This window comes from Glandiceps talaboti, chromosome 15 (genome assembly GCF_964340395.1).
Source record: "Glandiceps talaboti chromosome 15, keGlaTala1.1, whole genome shotgun sequence".
NCBI classification, from domain to species: Eukaryota; Metazoa; Hemichordata; class Enteropneusta; family Spengelidae; genus Glandiceps; species Glandiceps talaboti.
Genome location: NC_135563.1, coordinates 19,052,006 through 19,066,722, shown reverse-complemented (window position 1 = coordinate 19,066,722; position 14,717 = coordinate 19,052,006). Strand labels below are relative to the sequence as shown.

General features: G+C 35.7%; 1 protein-coding gene across 1 annotated transcript in view; it reads left to right on the top strand.

The window, feature by feature from the left end:
• The first annotated feature begins 1,467 nt into the window (after positions 1–1,467).
• The window catches only part of LOC144446588 (fibronectin type 3 and ankyrin repeat domains protein 1-like), a 30,044-nt gene continuing 16,794 nt past the window's right edge, over positions 1,468–14,717 (top strand). Inside the window, exons 1-2 of the mRNA XM_078136387.1 lie at positions 1,468–1,561; positions 3,067–3,238. Coding sequence (XP_077992513.1) covers positions 1,555–1,561; positions 3,067–3,238 — 179 coding nt within the window. The 5' untranslated portion in view covers positions 1,468–1,554. The remainder of the gene's footprint in view (positions 1,562–3,066; positions 3,239–14,717) is intronic.

The following is a 14,717-nucleotide window of genomic DNA, read 5'->3' as shown; positions in this document are numbered from 1 at the left end:
TTATCTAAACTCCGGTCCGGCGCAACACTACTAATAGTATAATCGCAAACTGATATCGAGGGCCGTATTGCGAAGGCCTCGACCTCGGGCCTTCGGCCCTCAATTTGCGATTAGACTAGTGTTGCGCGGGATCGGAGTTTAGATAAAACTTTGGGTAAAAAAGGCGCGAGCGACTGTCGACAGTCTAGGTATCTTCCTATAGATACATAAATATTCAATGAAACTCCAAGGTGACAGGGAAGACCCGTACCCCGAAGGAATGTTAGTTTATGTGAATACTGTGAACTTTGAACCAATCAGAAGTATCGAATAATGTATGCCGTAAATCATTTTAATAGTTTGGATATGAATTGAAGCTTATAGCTTATAGCTTATATACATTTTGGGTACGGCCTTTTTCTTGATTATAAAAGCTGTAATTTTCGGGGATTGAGGACACCTCATCTTAGGATCGGCATTCCGTATATGAAGCAATGAAGTTATCTGCTGATTGCTGAAATTATTGTGCAGTTATTTCTGAGGTGTACCTCTCGATAGCTAAGCCGAGTTTAATTCCCTGAGTAGGTTGTTACTTGTGAGAAAGAAATAACCAAAGTAACAAGTCCAAATTAGACTAAGGAACTGGTGCCAGTCTACTGTAATGACACTTTCCTAAACACCTGTCTGTCTGTCTGTCTGCCTGTCTGCCTGTCTGTCTGTCTGTCTGTCTGTCTGTCTGTCTGTCTGTCTGTCTGTCTGTCTGTCTGTCTGTCTGTCTGTCTGTCTGTCTGTCTGTCTGTCTGTCTGTCCTTCCGTCCGTCCGTCCGTCCGTCCATCCATCCATCCATTCATCCATTCATCCATCCATCCATCCATTCATTCATCCATTCATCCATCCACCCACCCATCCATCCATCCATCCATCCATCCATCCATCCATCCATCCATCCATCCATCCATCCATCCATCCATCCATCCATCCATCCATCCATCCATCCATCCATCCATCCACTTGATGGCTAACTGATTACTTTGAATATGAGGCCGCCATCATCGGTCCTATGTTAAGTTCTTTCACTGTTCAAGTTATGAGGTTCTGCTTGTGGCGGCGTTTTCAGTTCTCGGTGAAATTTGTTATATTCCAATCGCAATACGTTTAAGTTATCAGGCCTACACTATATGTAGTTTAATTGTTTGTTCTGTATTGATTTTACCTCAATTACAAATATATGCATTTTGCACTGGACTGCATTGCTTACTTTTCTGTATTTGAGTAAAGTGTTTTGTCCAGACGCCGTAACATAAACAACTGATAATATTTTTTTAAAAACACTGACATGATTTGGAAGGAGCCGGAGAACTTAAATCCACTACTTTGTGCAATATCGCCCTCAAGCTAGCTATCGAAAAATGCTTCGGAATGTGATTGGTGGAAGAGTTCAGCGGCCATCTTGAAATATATTTGCATACGACAAACCATTTCATTGACAGCGGTAAATACCAACACTACGGTGTAAAGCATCGCATAGTTACTGATAACTCTGGTTCCGCTGACACCAAGATCTTCTCACAGCTATGTCAGGTATGTAATTTTACCCAACAACCCGTTAACATCCACCATATAATAGAACACATCGGTAACGTTGCACCTGTAGCGTTAAAGTTTACATCGTTGCACATCAACATCAACACTGAACATGTAACGTTCCCCAGCACTAACTCGTTTACTGTACGGACGAGTTATGTTGCACGTTGAAACCTCTGGTGATTGTGTGAACGTAGTTCATTGAAATACATCGTATAATAAGAGTCTTGTGATTAATCCGATCACACTCCGTAGATTTAAAATTCTTTATGGGCTAGTATAATGTGATTAGCAACTGGTTTGTCAACAGCTCACTCATCACTTTACCAAATAACTGTTCACCATTATAGCAGTGTACCGGACAGTGTGTACATATTTCATCAGATGAATGGCAAGGCATTTATATACATTCACAAAATCAACGCACATATCAATGTGTTTAACCAAACATTACATAGCTAACTACTCATGACAGTTTAAATAATCATTTCCAAATGTACATTTACGTCGATGATGACAACTATAATTTATAAAGATGTTTTCCCGAGTACCAGTCGTTCGTGTTCCTCGGAGTCGTAGTTTATTTTACGTGACTCGCTACATGAAATCGCCGATTCATGGGACTTATAGCTGCCATAATATACATGTACGGACACACATATATGTTCATTGGGGCGTTACGTGTTCACTGGTGATGCCAAAATATTAAGCTATACAACAAATAAAATGCTTGTGGTGTGACAGTATGAAGGACACATCGATCGATCCCTACTGTCAGTGCAAACAAACGTTTCCCAGTTGTCCTTTTGAAAGTGGCTCAAGCTGGCTTTATAAAATTATTACAACTTATTTTGACTCAGGTGAAAATACTTCTATAAAATCTCAGTTAAAATCTTCTGTTACAGTTACGTTAATTAGTTGTATAATGTGAACATCGATGCATACCCTCTTTGACATTACTTGTTAGAACGGTTGATTAAGATTGCATTGTAGGGATTTCTGCGACATTTTTTTTCATACATAGGTAAGATCAAGTATGTCATCAGCTCATGTATAAGGTATATTTTTGATACCAGGTTTGTGTTCAGTCAATTGCAAGTGATGGTTAAGTATATTTCAGTCCATAGAATACTACAAGTGCCTTTTAAATATAGCAAAACTAATTTTACCCCCAAAACGTATACACTCAGCTTGTGCCTCTTTAATAAATTTTAATTCACAAGAGTTTTATACTCCTATTGAATAATGCTACTTAGATGCAAACAGCACTTTTGCTGTCACTCATGTAAAATTTCTGTGCAATAGGCAGTATAGGCTGGTCAATTTTATTTAATGTGTTGTAATTTGATACATCACTTCACTATATCTTGCCAATATCTTTAGATATTCAAATTAATATCTTCATGACTTGTCTTTTTTATCATTTTACATAACTTCAGAATTATTAGGAGAGTTCAACTCTTTTATTAATATTCATTCCTTCCTTCCTTCCTTCTTTCCAGGTGAACCACCTCCAAAGCCGGAGCCTCTCATCGTTGGAAAAGTGACACATCACAGTATAGAACTATACTGGGATAAGGCAGCTGAGGGTGATCATATAAAGAAAGCAGACGGCCGACTAAGGTTTTCTGTGCAGGAAGAGGAGAGAACAGGTGGATGGGGCAATGTATACACGTAAGTAACACCTATATCTGGTAACACCTATATCTGTTCCTAGTTTCTAATTTCCTGTTTAGCCAACCTTTGAATTCAAGGCCAATAGTTTTATAACACCACAGGTGAATACAACATGGTTTAATCATTCTACCTTGACTTTTAAGTTTTATTAACCTCCATTTACAAATAAACAAAGCAAAGATAAATAAACCAGCAAAGTACATAGTTTCTTGTTTGACAGTGGTAGCATGGTGAATATCGGACCTAGAGGGTGTCAGCTCTAGTAGTGAAACCTAGACAAAAAGATTTACTATTCCAGAAACTAACCCAAACATGTGAATAATTAATAAATGGTATTTTCAGAGCTTTACAGTAAAACAGGCATGGTTGTCATATTTTTTTTTGCTTATGTGTTTGTAATATTTCTTTGAAAAAAATAGGTAGATATTACCCCCAAAAAATAAATAAAAAAATAAGAGTCCAAGAACTAAACTTGAAATACAAAAGAAAGAACAAAATCCAAGATTTATTAAGCGACCTAATGCAATGAACTGAATTATGATGAATAACTCATAAAATAAATCAAGTGATAAAAACCAACAAACTGTCAGGTGGTGTTGCTTTGATATATATTGCTGGATTTGTTAAATTGGCATAGAGGTATAATAAAATAGTCCTTATGCAACACAGAGCATGACAACTTCTAGTATTTTTTGCATCAGTGAGAACATTACTTCCTCTTTAGTTGCTTAATCTTATCTCTTAAGTTGACATAACAATTGTTAGAAGGATTTTTGAAGGTATATATTACAAAAAAAGAACAACAGCAAAGTAAAAATGTACGAAGTGAGTTACAACATAGATGGTAATGATATTGATTTTCTGTTTAATGACTTGCATATAATGTAACCTTTGACCTTTGTCTTGGTACTGAAGTGTGTACCAATAAGGCAAATATGCATTCTGATTAACACACGTCAACACCCCAAATTTTAATCATTTCGATAATTTCATAATTCATGTATTGGCCATTTCAACTACCATCCAGTCAAAAATTGAACAGGATTCCATGATAGTGTATCATAGCTTATCTCAAACAACTACTGTAAGTATTGAAGTCATGTGCGATCACATCCAATGTTATCTATAGATACTACATCTGTAGAACGTTATACCAATCAGCCTATGAAGTGATTACACCCAATACAAACAAAACTCTGAAACCTCTGTACTTAGAATACCCCAAATCTTGTCTCACATTTTCCCATCAAAGCTGCACTAGCTAATGGTCCATGGAGGTTTATTTTTTCGATTGAACACCTTTTATATTGACTGAAAATAGTTAAAATACCAATAATTAGACATTGTACCTGTCAAGTACTATGATTGTAATGAAGTAGACCTAGTACATATACAGCAACAGGTTGACATCGTGATCACATAGGGTCACATTGTGCAGACCCCAAAAATCTGGATTTACTGTAGCACATACATTTATCCTAAGGTGATTCAATATTTTTCAGAGTGTACGATATTATGAGTAAGTCATTTTAACTAAAAGAACAGTTAAAAAAAAATTTCAGTTGCAGCTAGTGCAGCTTCAAAGAAAAGAGTTCACATTTTGTGATGTATGTGCCAGATTGGTGTAATCTTGGATTGTTTGAACTCAAAGTACATTGGCTTTCTAACAAGTATTGAGCTATGCAGTGATATACTAGATCAATCAATGTCATGTGAAGAGAAAGGGTCTTTTATTGAACAAACTTCTTGTAGGAAATGTATCCTAGTAAATTCTTTTAGTAGATGTGAGGTATCCAACTCAATTGTTTGTCTATCACCAACATTGTACTGTAATAAGTAGGGGTTTCCGCTCACCATCTACAAGGACAGAACAGGGTGATGGTTTCATAAAATTCTAAATTGGTGTTGTGATTGGTACATGGTGATTGTTACCTTACCCTGTTATTGTGTGGATGTGTTTAGATTAACATACAGAAACATATGACCACTGATTTAAAGGCCCATGATCCAGTCCCAGGTTTTCACATTAATGCTATCTTATCAAGAGCGCCATTAGGATGAGCTAGAGTGACCAACTTTTCTACAGTGCTACCAGACAACTGTTTATTCCTAAGCCAAACTAGGACTTTAAGTAATAAATTTGTTTGTACAAGCTAGTAAAAGTTTGACTACGTAACATTTAGTTTATCTTGTTTGAAGATAAAACTGTTATTCACGCTTCTTGTTCAGTTGGTCAATTTTAAACCTAGATTTTTTTTTATAATATTTCATTCCATCATTAGCCTGAAGTCAAGGTGGATGGAGATTTTGACTAGTCATCAACTGACAGGGTGTTATATCAACTCAAAAATATATGTTTCCATTAAAGTGGCACAAGCTGAGTTTATAAACTTTTTACTGAAGTGAAAATACTTACATGAAATCTGAATTAAACTTTTCTAGTATAATGTTGGTGTGGATGTGTGCCTTCCGTGACATTACAACTTCCCGAAGTTCTGGCATTGTTAGAACAGGCAATTACCTGTATGGATTCCTAGACATTTTTTGATACAGATAAAAATTATGCCATTGGATCATTTATATGTTATATCTTGATACTAGGTTTGAGTTCAGTCAATTTGAAATGATAGTTATGTTTGCTTCAGTAAGTAAAATACACATGAATGACTTTTATATACGCAGTATAAATCTCTTTGCAAAACATATAAACTCAGCGTTTGCTTCTTTAAGTAACAACATTCATCATATTTTGTAGCTGTAACTGAAGAACTAAACATTTCATCATTATACATTATTAAACAGTCATTGTATTAAAACAGATGAGAGTACACTACTCTACTAATTAAGTCACATAAAATGATCAAGACAAGAAATTAACTATGAATAGTCATGAAGTTCTTATTTAGTTTAATGTGGGATACAAATATTATCATTGTTGATGTGTTGTACTGAACTTCTACATGTACTGGTAATAAAATATACACACAGTGTCACTACATTTGTTTACTGCTGTGATGTCATTTACAAAGTAAACAATTTGAGGTGACACATGGTTTGTTTATCTTGTAATTTATTATTATTATAAGATAATAGTGGTAACGTAAAAATGAATCATATGATAGGTTATCATAATATGTCATATTTATCTTCTATATCACATTCTACATGAAGTATACCTTTCCTTAGTCTCTGCAAGGTTTAAGTTTGAATGAGGGGGTTCCCTACCTCTTTATCTGTAAAATTATGCATAATAATCTAAATTGTAGCCTTAGATGTTTTACTATGAAGGAATTCTACGAAAAATGTAGTGATCATTAATGAATGAGCTAATGAATGGCATTTGTAACTTTATTCTTGGGCTAGTCGGTGGAGGGAAGGAGAGAGGGAGGGAAGGGGGTTGGCTACATGTATGTCCACCCCCTCTATAAACAGAGTATCAAAAATTTGTAACTAAAAAGTCCATCTTTTGTGTCATCATTTCCCCTCATTGCACTTTTAGTTATAGGAGTCTTAGTAAATCCAGTATTTAAAGAACAATTACATGACTGTACTGTATTTGACTGGAATACACTAACAACAATGACCAGTCACCCATACTAATGTATAATGCTACTGTAGTTTACTGCGATGTCCTAAGGAAATGCAAAGAGAATACTTCACCTACAGCTACTAATAGTGCTAATGGGTTGACCTTTGAATTCAAAGATAAAAAAAAATACTAGTAGTCTAAATTTACCCATGACATGTAGAAAGAACCTAACAATGGATTCATGGCTCTCTCCGAAGAAAAATGACTGTATGCGTGACAAGAATTTTGTGAATTGAGCTTTTAAAAATGTCTCTAAAAAGCCTGGAGTGTGAAACTAGTTTACGGCACAAGCTGTTTTTTGTACTTATTTACCCAAAGGACGGAGCTTTAGATCGGTGCTATATATCATATTTTAGAACAGGTTAAAAGCATGACATGGCATACCATTTTGTGGAGAAATCACCTATAATATACCGTATTATTGTATGGTGTACACAACAGTAGCATTCCAAAAGGGCAACTACCGAACAACACAGGTTTTCCCCACATACTCTGGTTTCCTTCTGCATTAACACTGAACCCATGAGGTATATGGCCCTCACTGGACTTCTTGGGAGACAAGTGTTTATATACTTCAACTATCCAGTTTAGGGAAAGATTATTTATTAAATAGAGGCATTTTCATAAACTATGGGTTCTGGAGAGTCATTTCATGATGTTACATCACCTGTGATAACATGCGATTTCAGAGTAGCATCAAATTGCCTTTGTAGGGTATCTTTGCAACAGACTATTGCATTGTGGGAATCAGCAGAAATAATGTATGTGTTCAGGCTGAAAAAGTTGTTTGGTGGCTTGTCACTCAATCTTTCTTCTTCTTCAAACAAGAAACAAGTTGTACATATTGCTCATTTCCCCCAAAACCTTTGCTCATATTCTCTTTTTTTACTAAGATTACACCTGCTTTATAATATTCTGTGCGATGAAATGTTAACCAAGTCTGTTAGTGCGTGGCATATACATGTCAGTGTTACAACCATTTTTCATTCCCTTTTGTGATACCAAAACAGCTCCATTTATCGAGTCTTTCTTCCAAAGTGACAATGGACACCATAGCTGTTATTGTACAAACCACACTGCTAAACTGCGATTATTGTCCTGAAGTGGGGATGTGTTGGGTGATACAAGGCAGCCATGCTTTGTACCTTTGTAGTGTGTAATGGTCCATCTTGACAGACTTGGTCATGCAGAGATAATATCAGTTTCTGTGCCTGTAAAAATGTGTTGGTTTTTTTGGCACTGATTGTTTGCTTAATACATAATGATGTAGCCAGGTCGAGGGTGAATGTTATTTTGATTCAATGCATTTTGACGAACCCATACATGTATGTGGTACTAACTGATGAAGGGGATGTTTTGTTCCAGTTGCTTGAGCAAATTTCTTAAATGCTCAGTGTGCAGTACAATGTTATCATTTTTAGGGGAAGTAAATGAAATGTTGATACAAGTGTGTATATCTTTGTGTGTCTTTGGATGGATGGATGTACGTGTGTGTGTGTGGGGGGGGGGGTGTGTGTGTTTCTATTTGTACATATGTACATATGTACATGCATTTGTACATGCGTGTGTGTCTATTTGTCTGTCTGTCTGTATGTCAGTGTACTCAATATCTTTAAAACTGCTGACTTCATTCAACTATGGCACAGTGATAAATTTACAATTGAATTAGTATAAGGTATGAGAAAATCTAAGTGTGAAATATTCAATTGTCTTTACCATATTCACAATGGGACATTAAAATTGTTGCTTTAGCCATGCAGATTGATGGTTTAAAAAGTTGGCATAAACTGCTTATAATGGGCTTTGCTGGGTCCAAGCTATTGACAGTCTTAATCAAATACAGGCAGTATTATTTATCTCACATCTTAACAGTAGCCCAGATACCTGTGATGATCTCACTATTGAAGCCAGTGAAAGGTAGGTTTGAGATAATGAGACTTTGACTTACAAATCCCTTTGACTACCATATGACAGTGGTACTGTCATAAAGGGCAATGCATACATTGCTGCAAATTGTGATTTGTCTTGTAAATAACATCTGTAACCAGGTAGTGTGGCTGTACTTTTACTAAATACACAGGTGGGTGTGAATTACCATCATGTGTAATTTTTTAAGTATGGGTTTCAGACAAGCACAACCATAATTAACCTTTGACCTATTATTTACAAATAGTCACAACACAACCCAACACTGCATATGTTGCTGCTATACCAACCTAACTTTCATGTACTAGTATGTGCCAGAGTTTTGTGTCCTACTTGACAAATTTAAGATATATCTCAAACATTTTCGTGAATGTAGAATATAAAGAGGCACTATGCGAGAATGGATCGTACAAACTGTTCACTCGTGTCTGAATATTCATGACTGACTCCTAAATCAACACATTTAATTGAGTGAATTTAAAGTGTTGACAGTGATAAACACCCCAACTTTTGTGACTTACAATGTTGGTGTGCACTCAGCTCTGTCCATGCTAGACAACTGAGACTTCGGAACCCAGAGACACAGAATGTAACCTTCTGACCATTGTCTTGTGGTTAGAGACACCTCTACATTGTGTTGGAGTGTCCACAAATAATGAATGTTCTAGCTAGACAATGTGTATTCACACTGACATACTTGTGGTGATTCACATCAATAGTAGCCATTCCAGCTCATCAATTTTCTCATCTCTGTGAACCAGCGAAAAAATAGGGGGGGGGGGGGATTGAAACCACAGTGTCAATGGAAGACTTAGTGTATCCTAGAATGAACTCTGAAAATACATAGTCATACAACTATATGGTATTCTAAACCAGTCAGTAGATATTTTGTTATTAAGTCTAGGGGAATTTTACAAGGATGAGGATTTATATAAGAAAGAAAGAAATCATGTAAGATAAGGTTCATATCAGATTTAGCATTAAAATTAAGGTGGTAAAAAAGTTGTGTGGCAGAGCTGATATACAAAAAGTTTGTCTAGAACAAAACCGTGATTCTATTTAACCATTGTGGCATGAGAACCTGGGATACAATCATGGCCGGGGTTTCAAGTTAACTAACATACATAATTATTGAAAGAATTTGTTTGCACTGCACTACGTAATTTTGGAGATTTAATATTTATGTAATCGTGTCTATCAAGGGTATTTGCGACTTGGATGTGCGACTCGTACAAACTCAAAAATGATATCTGTGACACGGTCGTACGACCACTCATACTACGGGAAAATGAATGTTTTATTAAAAATGAACCAGGTAGAAAGACAAAATATAAAAGAAAAGAATACTGGTGTTATAGTTTTCATGGAAATAAAGGATTGTAATTTAACTATCTATTAGATTCTTACCAAGGAAATGTTGAGAAAACAGAAACGTGTTGGCAAGAGAATCTATTGGACGATCACAAACCTCATGATACAACGTGTGTCAAGGGTTACATAGAGAGTTCTTCACTTGACACTTTCCCATATTCCATATTTCATTGTACATATTACAAGATAACAATTTATTTTAGTCCTGTACATGTACAACAAATCAAATCAAGAATTTGTATAGCGCCAAAATCCAATACAACGTAATGTTCTATGGTACTGAACAGGAACAGTAGTAAATCGTTGTAAAAGTTGGAGAAAGCTCTTGCGAAGAGATGCGTCTTGATATCCTTCTTGAATTTAACGACAGTGGGTGATGAACAAAGTTCAAGTGGTATACTGTTCCATAAGAGAGGTGCTGCTCACGAGAGCACTTACTCACCATAATTATAACAAAGACACTGTCCATGACAGGACTCAATTTTAGCAGTAGTCCAGGTCACATAGACTGCTAAACATCCTATCTAAGTATATACGGTGGTAGTCTATCAGACAGTGGAAATCAATGGAAAAGTGTAGCTGAAACAGTTCACCTGGCTATATCTGACTACTAAGCGTAAAGTTAAAATCAAGCCTTTCGATTTATAACTGGAATTCACTTGTGAATTTCCACACTATTTCTCCACAGCTAACAAGTCAAAATGTCTTATAGAGCAAATACATACAAAAATAATGTTGAGTCAATCTGTAAAGATTTTTTAAAGTCCAATATATTGTATGAAGCCCAAGGGTAATCCAAGCCACTACATGTAAGATTGTTTGATGAATGGCTATGTTTGAAATTGTAATTGGAAATCACTGAAGGAATAAGTTTTGAAGTAGAGTTAGTGTTTAATAATTGAAGACTGTAATATGACAGACAGTATACATGGCATGGTGAAAGATTCAAAATAATACTCTGTTAGAGGAAGAATAGTTGTACAAGGGAAAAGTAATTTCCTGTAGGTTCTTCGTCTCTACTTCATTTCCACGGTATCTGGTATCATTTAAGGGTCCTTCTCACATTTTTGCATCAGCTCACAGCCCATGTATGTGATTGGACTTTCCATTTCCACGGTATCTGGTATCATTTAAGGGTCCATCTCACATTTTTGCATCAGCTCACAGTCCAAGTATGTGATAGAACAATTTTGATTTATGATTAGCCATAAAGGGGTAATACTGAGTGACTGTTTGTACATTGGATATATCACAATATAAAAACCTAGTATGCTTTAATTATGTACAATACATGTACAGGCCATTCTATGTTTAAGATTGGAGATACAGCTTCCAGACTAAGTAATAATGAGAGTCTCAGACTCTCCCTATCTTGCAAAGAAATCTTCCTTGGCAAGCTATGTGCGTCATACCTTGCCGGCATGACGATACATATGTATTTTGTTTCCCCTTGATATAATTACCCCCCAAAATTAGTAAACATACATATTGATCTTTAACCTTACCTGAATTGATTACCTCATTATAGTGGCTGTACAAGTGGACAGTAAATAACAGCTGATCACTCAAAAATGAAAATTTGAATGCAGCCATTCTTTCTTTTTACGTGTCGGTGTGAAAATCTTCATGTAGAAAAGCAAAACAAATGCAATCACAGTAAACTGAGTGAACATGTCATGATAGCTGTGTTTATATATAAGTTTGATAAAGTGTATAAGTTGTAAACAATCAAGTATAGTAAGTACACATAAACTATGGTTACCTGTTGTTCACTGCTTCTCAGATACATGTACTTCAACACGTATGTGTGCTGAACTAACCTAGTTTTATGAATGTAAACTCTTGACTTGTACACTTTAACAAAATCATCCTGGTGCTAAAGCATCTCCTTTTATGGGCGTAACTTTTACAAACATGTAATCAACTAAAGTACACATGTAGGTTTTTTAGAAGTAAGCACGAATTGGTCAACCTTTTAATAAACACTTAATCATACTGTACTAGGGTATCGTGTGAGAGTAAGCAAAGAACTTAGAAAAGGGTGCATTCTTTATGAAGAAGGTAATCTGTCTTGTGTTGTGCATTGAAAACTTTAGAATACCTATTTTACAAATTTGTATGTTCTATAATATCTACCTGATGACCCCCATTTCATTTTGCCAGTGTTCCCAACAAAATTATATACCAATTGTATACAACTGCAAGGTATGGAAATATGTCATGTAGTAGCTAGCTACACTCTAGGCTTGTATTTGATTTGACAACTCACTGAATATTACCCAGTTGTGGGTAATAGCCCAAATCAACTACCTAGCCTAGCCTAGAGACTAGGCTTGGCTGTATGAACAGTTTTACCAGATCTCCCCCATCCCCCACCCTCTCTACTAGGCTTGCCACACAAATTATGTTTAAGGAATGAAAATGTATATTGCCTTTATCAGACCCCCCCCCCCCCACCCACCCACCCACCTCCTGCTATTGGGGTCTCCATTATTATGGAACCAAGGAAACCTATATGAAAGTTAAAAGTTCTACTGACTCCCTCTCTGTTAACTGAGTTCTCTTCACTAGGGCATATGCTTTTAACAGTAAAGTATATCAGACAATTAGAACAAGGTGGTAACTGTGAAAGAAAACCAAACATTGCCGTTACAATTCTCAAATTTCCTGTACTTTGATATCTATCAAAAGAACTCATTGACTGTGCTGACTTCTTATAATCACTGCACAATAAATGTGTTTTATTTGCTGCTGTACAATGACTATACAGGTGTACTTGATTAGTTAACTCTATTCACATCGTTCCTAATAAAATTGAAGTGTGTCTCAGGGTTTGATTGTTGTATTTCAAACACACCTTTTCATCAACTTTGACAAATGGACCAGCTTTTAACGAACGCTGTGTTATTAAGTGACTTGTTTTTTTTAATGCTTTTTTCTAAAATGAGTCTCTTCATTTTCTCTTTACTCATGATTGCCAGTTGGTCATAAAAGTTCAAACAATTTATTTTTTCCACGTTTCTTTTTTATTCAGGCCTTGATTTATGTGGTCTGATTAGAGGGATAGGTATCACAAGAATAGAGTGAACAAAAGTTGAACTGAAAACAAGGTCATGGTGTTCTCACTAAAGTTTAAGTACATGTAGTACAGTATGTACATATCAAAAAAGTGGGAAACTTAATTAAAAGTTTTGATTTTCAAATTAAGAGGATTGGGCACAATTGTCTCTATTTGGTGATAGTGGAGATGTGGTGTGGAAGTGAATAGGAATTATATAGTCGGTACTTTTATGTTTTGACAATGTTATATTATTGCCTTTATATTGGGTTATATGGCTGAGGACAAGGATACAATCAATTGGAAAAAAAAACATTGACTTTGCACCCTGAATGTCATATAATTTGACACTCATTGCTATAAGAATAACAACAGATTACTGTATTTGGATGTGCTGTTATGCTGTCAACCTCATTTGTATAATTTTGAAGAGTACTCCAGTATTATGGTGCATTAGTATGAATCTATATATATGGAAGATTACCAGCTACCCCATGGCAACCCACCCCCATTCCCCTATATGTGGAAGTTTACTAGCTATCCCATGTCCAACCCCCATCCCATCCCATCCCTACCTCATATTGTGGTACAAGATATGGTTGTACAAGGTTTTATGTGACACAATATATTGTTTCTTTTACGTAAAAAATATGTTCTTGGGATCTTGGGAACCCTAAAAAAAAAGTTGGACACAAAAATTGATCAGACCCCCCTTCTGATACTTTGTACCGTGGTTAGCAAACCCTAGTAGTAGTAGTGAAAACAAATCAAATTTTGTTTTGACAAATCACTGTGATTACATAGCAGAAAAGAGACCAGAGCAAAATAAGGACATTAATATCAAAAATGGAAATAAGGTATGTGATGCTATTAAACCCAGCTCTTCTACTTTGAAATTATAATGACAAACACACACACACAGCTATTCGGTACGATCACCAATGTTAACTTGTTCACAAGAAATCAATATGTAAGCTGTTCCTGTCCAGATTTTAGCAACTCTGTGAGATGAACAAATAGAAAACTGGTACAAATAGGATGCATGGATCAAAAGCTAATAGTTGTACAAGCAGGTGTGGAAGTATTTGATGGCATTTTCAGGTTGGTAGGAGTGTTTATTGTGACTGAGTAGCCCAACAGCAAATAGTATACATTTCACCAATGAATAGAATCATGTAGATTTCAATGTTGGCATGTTGATCAAATACACACAGCAAACTTTAAGTATCTTAGAAACTAATTGATCCACAACAAAATCAAAGAAGGGTGCTGTAAACCGATATTTTTTTTGTCCTAGAATTCGGTCAATTTTCATCTACAGTTTTTGTGTATTATTAAGTCTCAGACTTGTGCATTGCAATAATGTTTAATGTAGTGATATGTACATATTTTCACATTTGTTTCCTCTGTTAAAAAATGGTTGAAAATTTATGCTGGACAATATGTTTACAGCGTATTTAGTGTGAGTAAACAGACACATACAACTAACAATCTGTACTTGTAGTGGCATTTTATTTTACTATTTATATCAG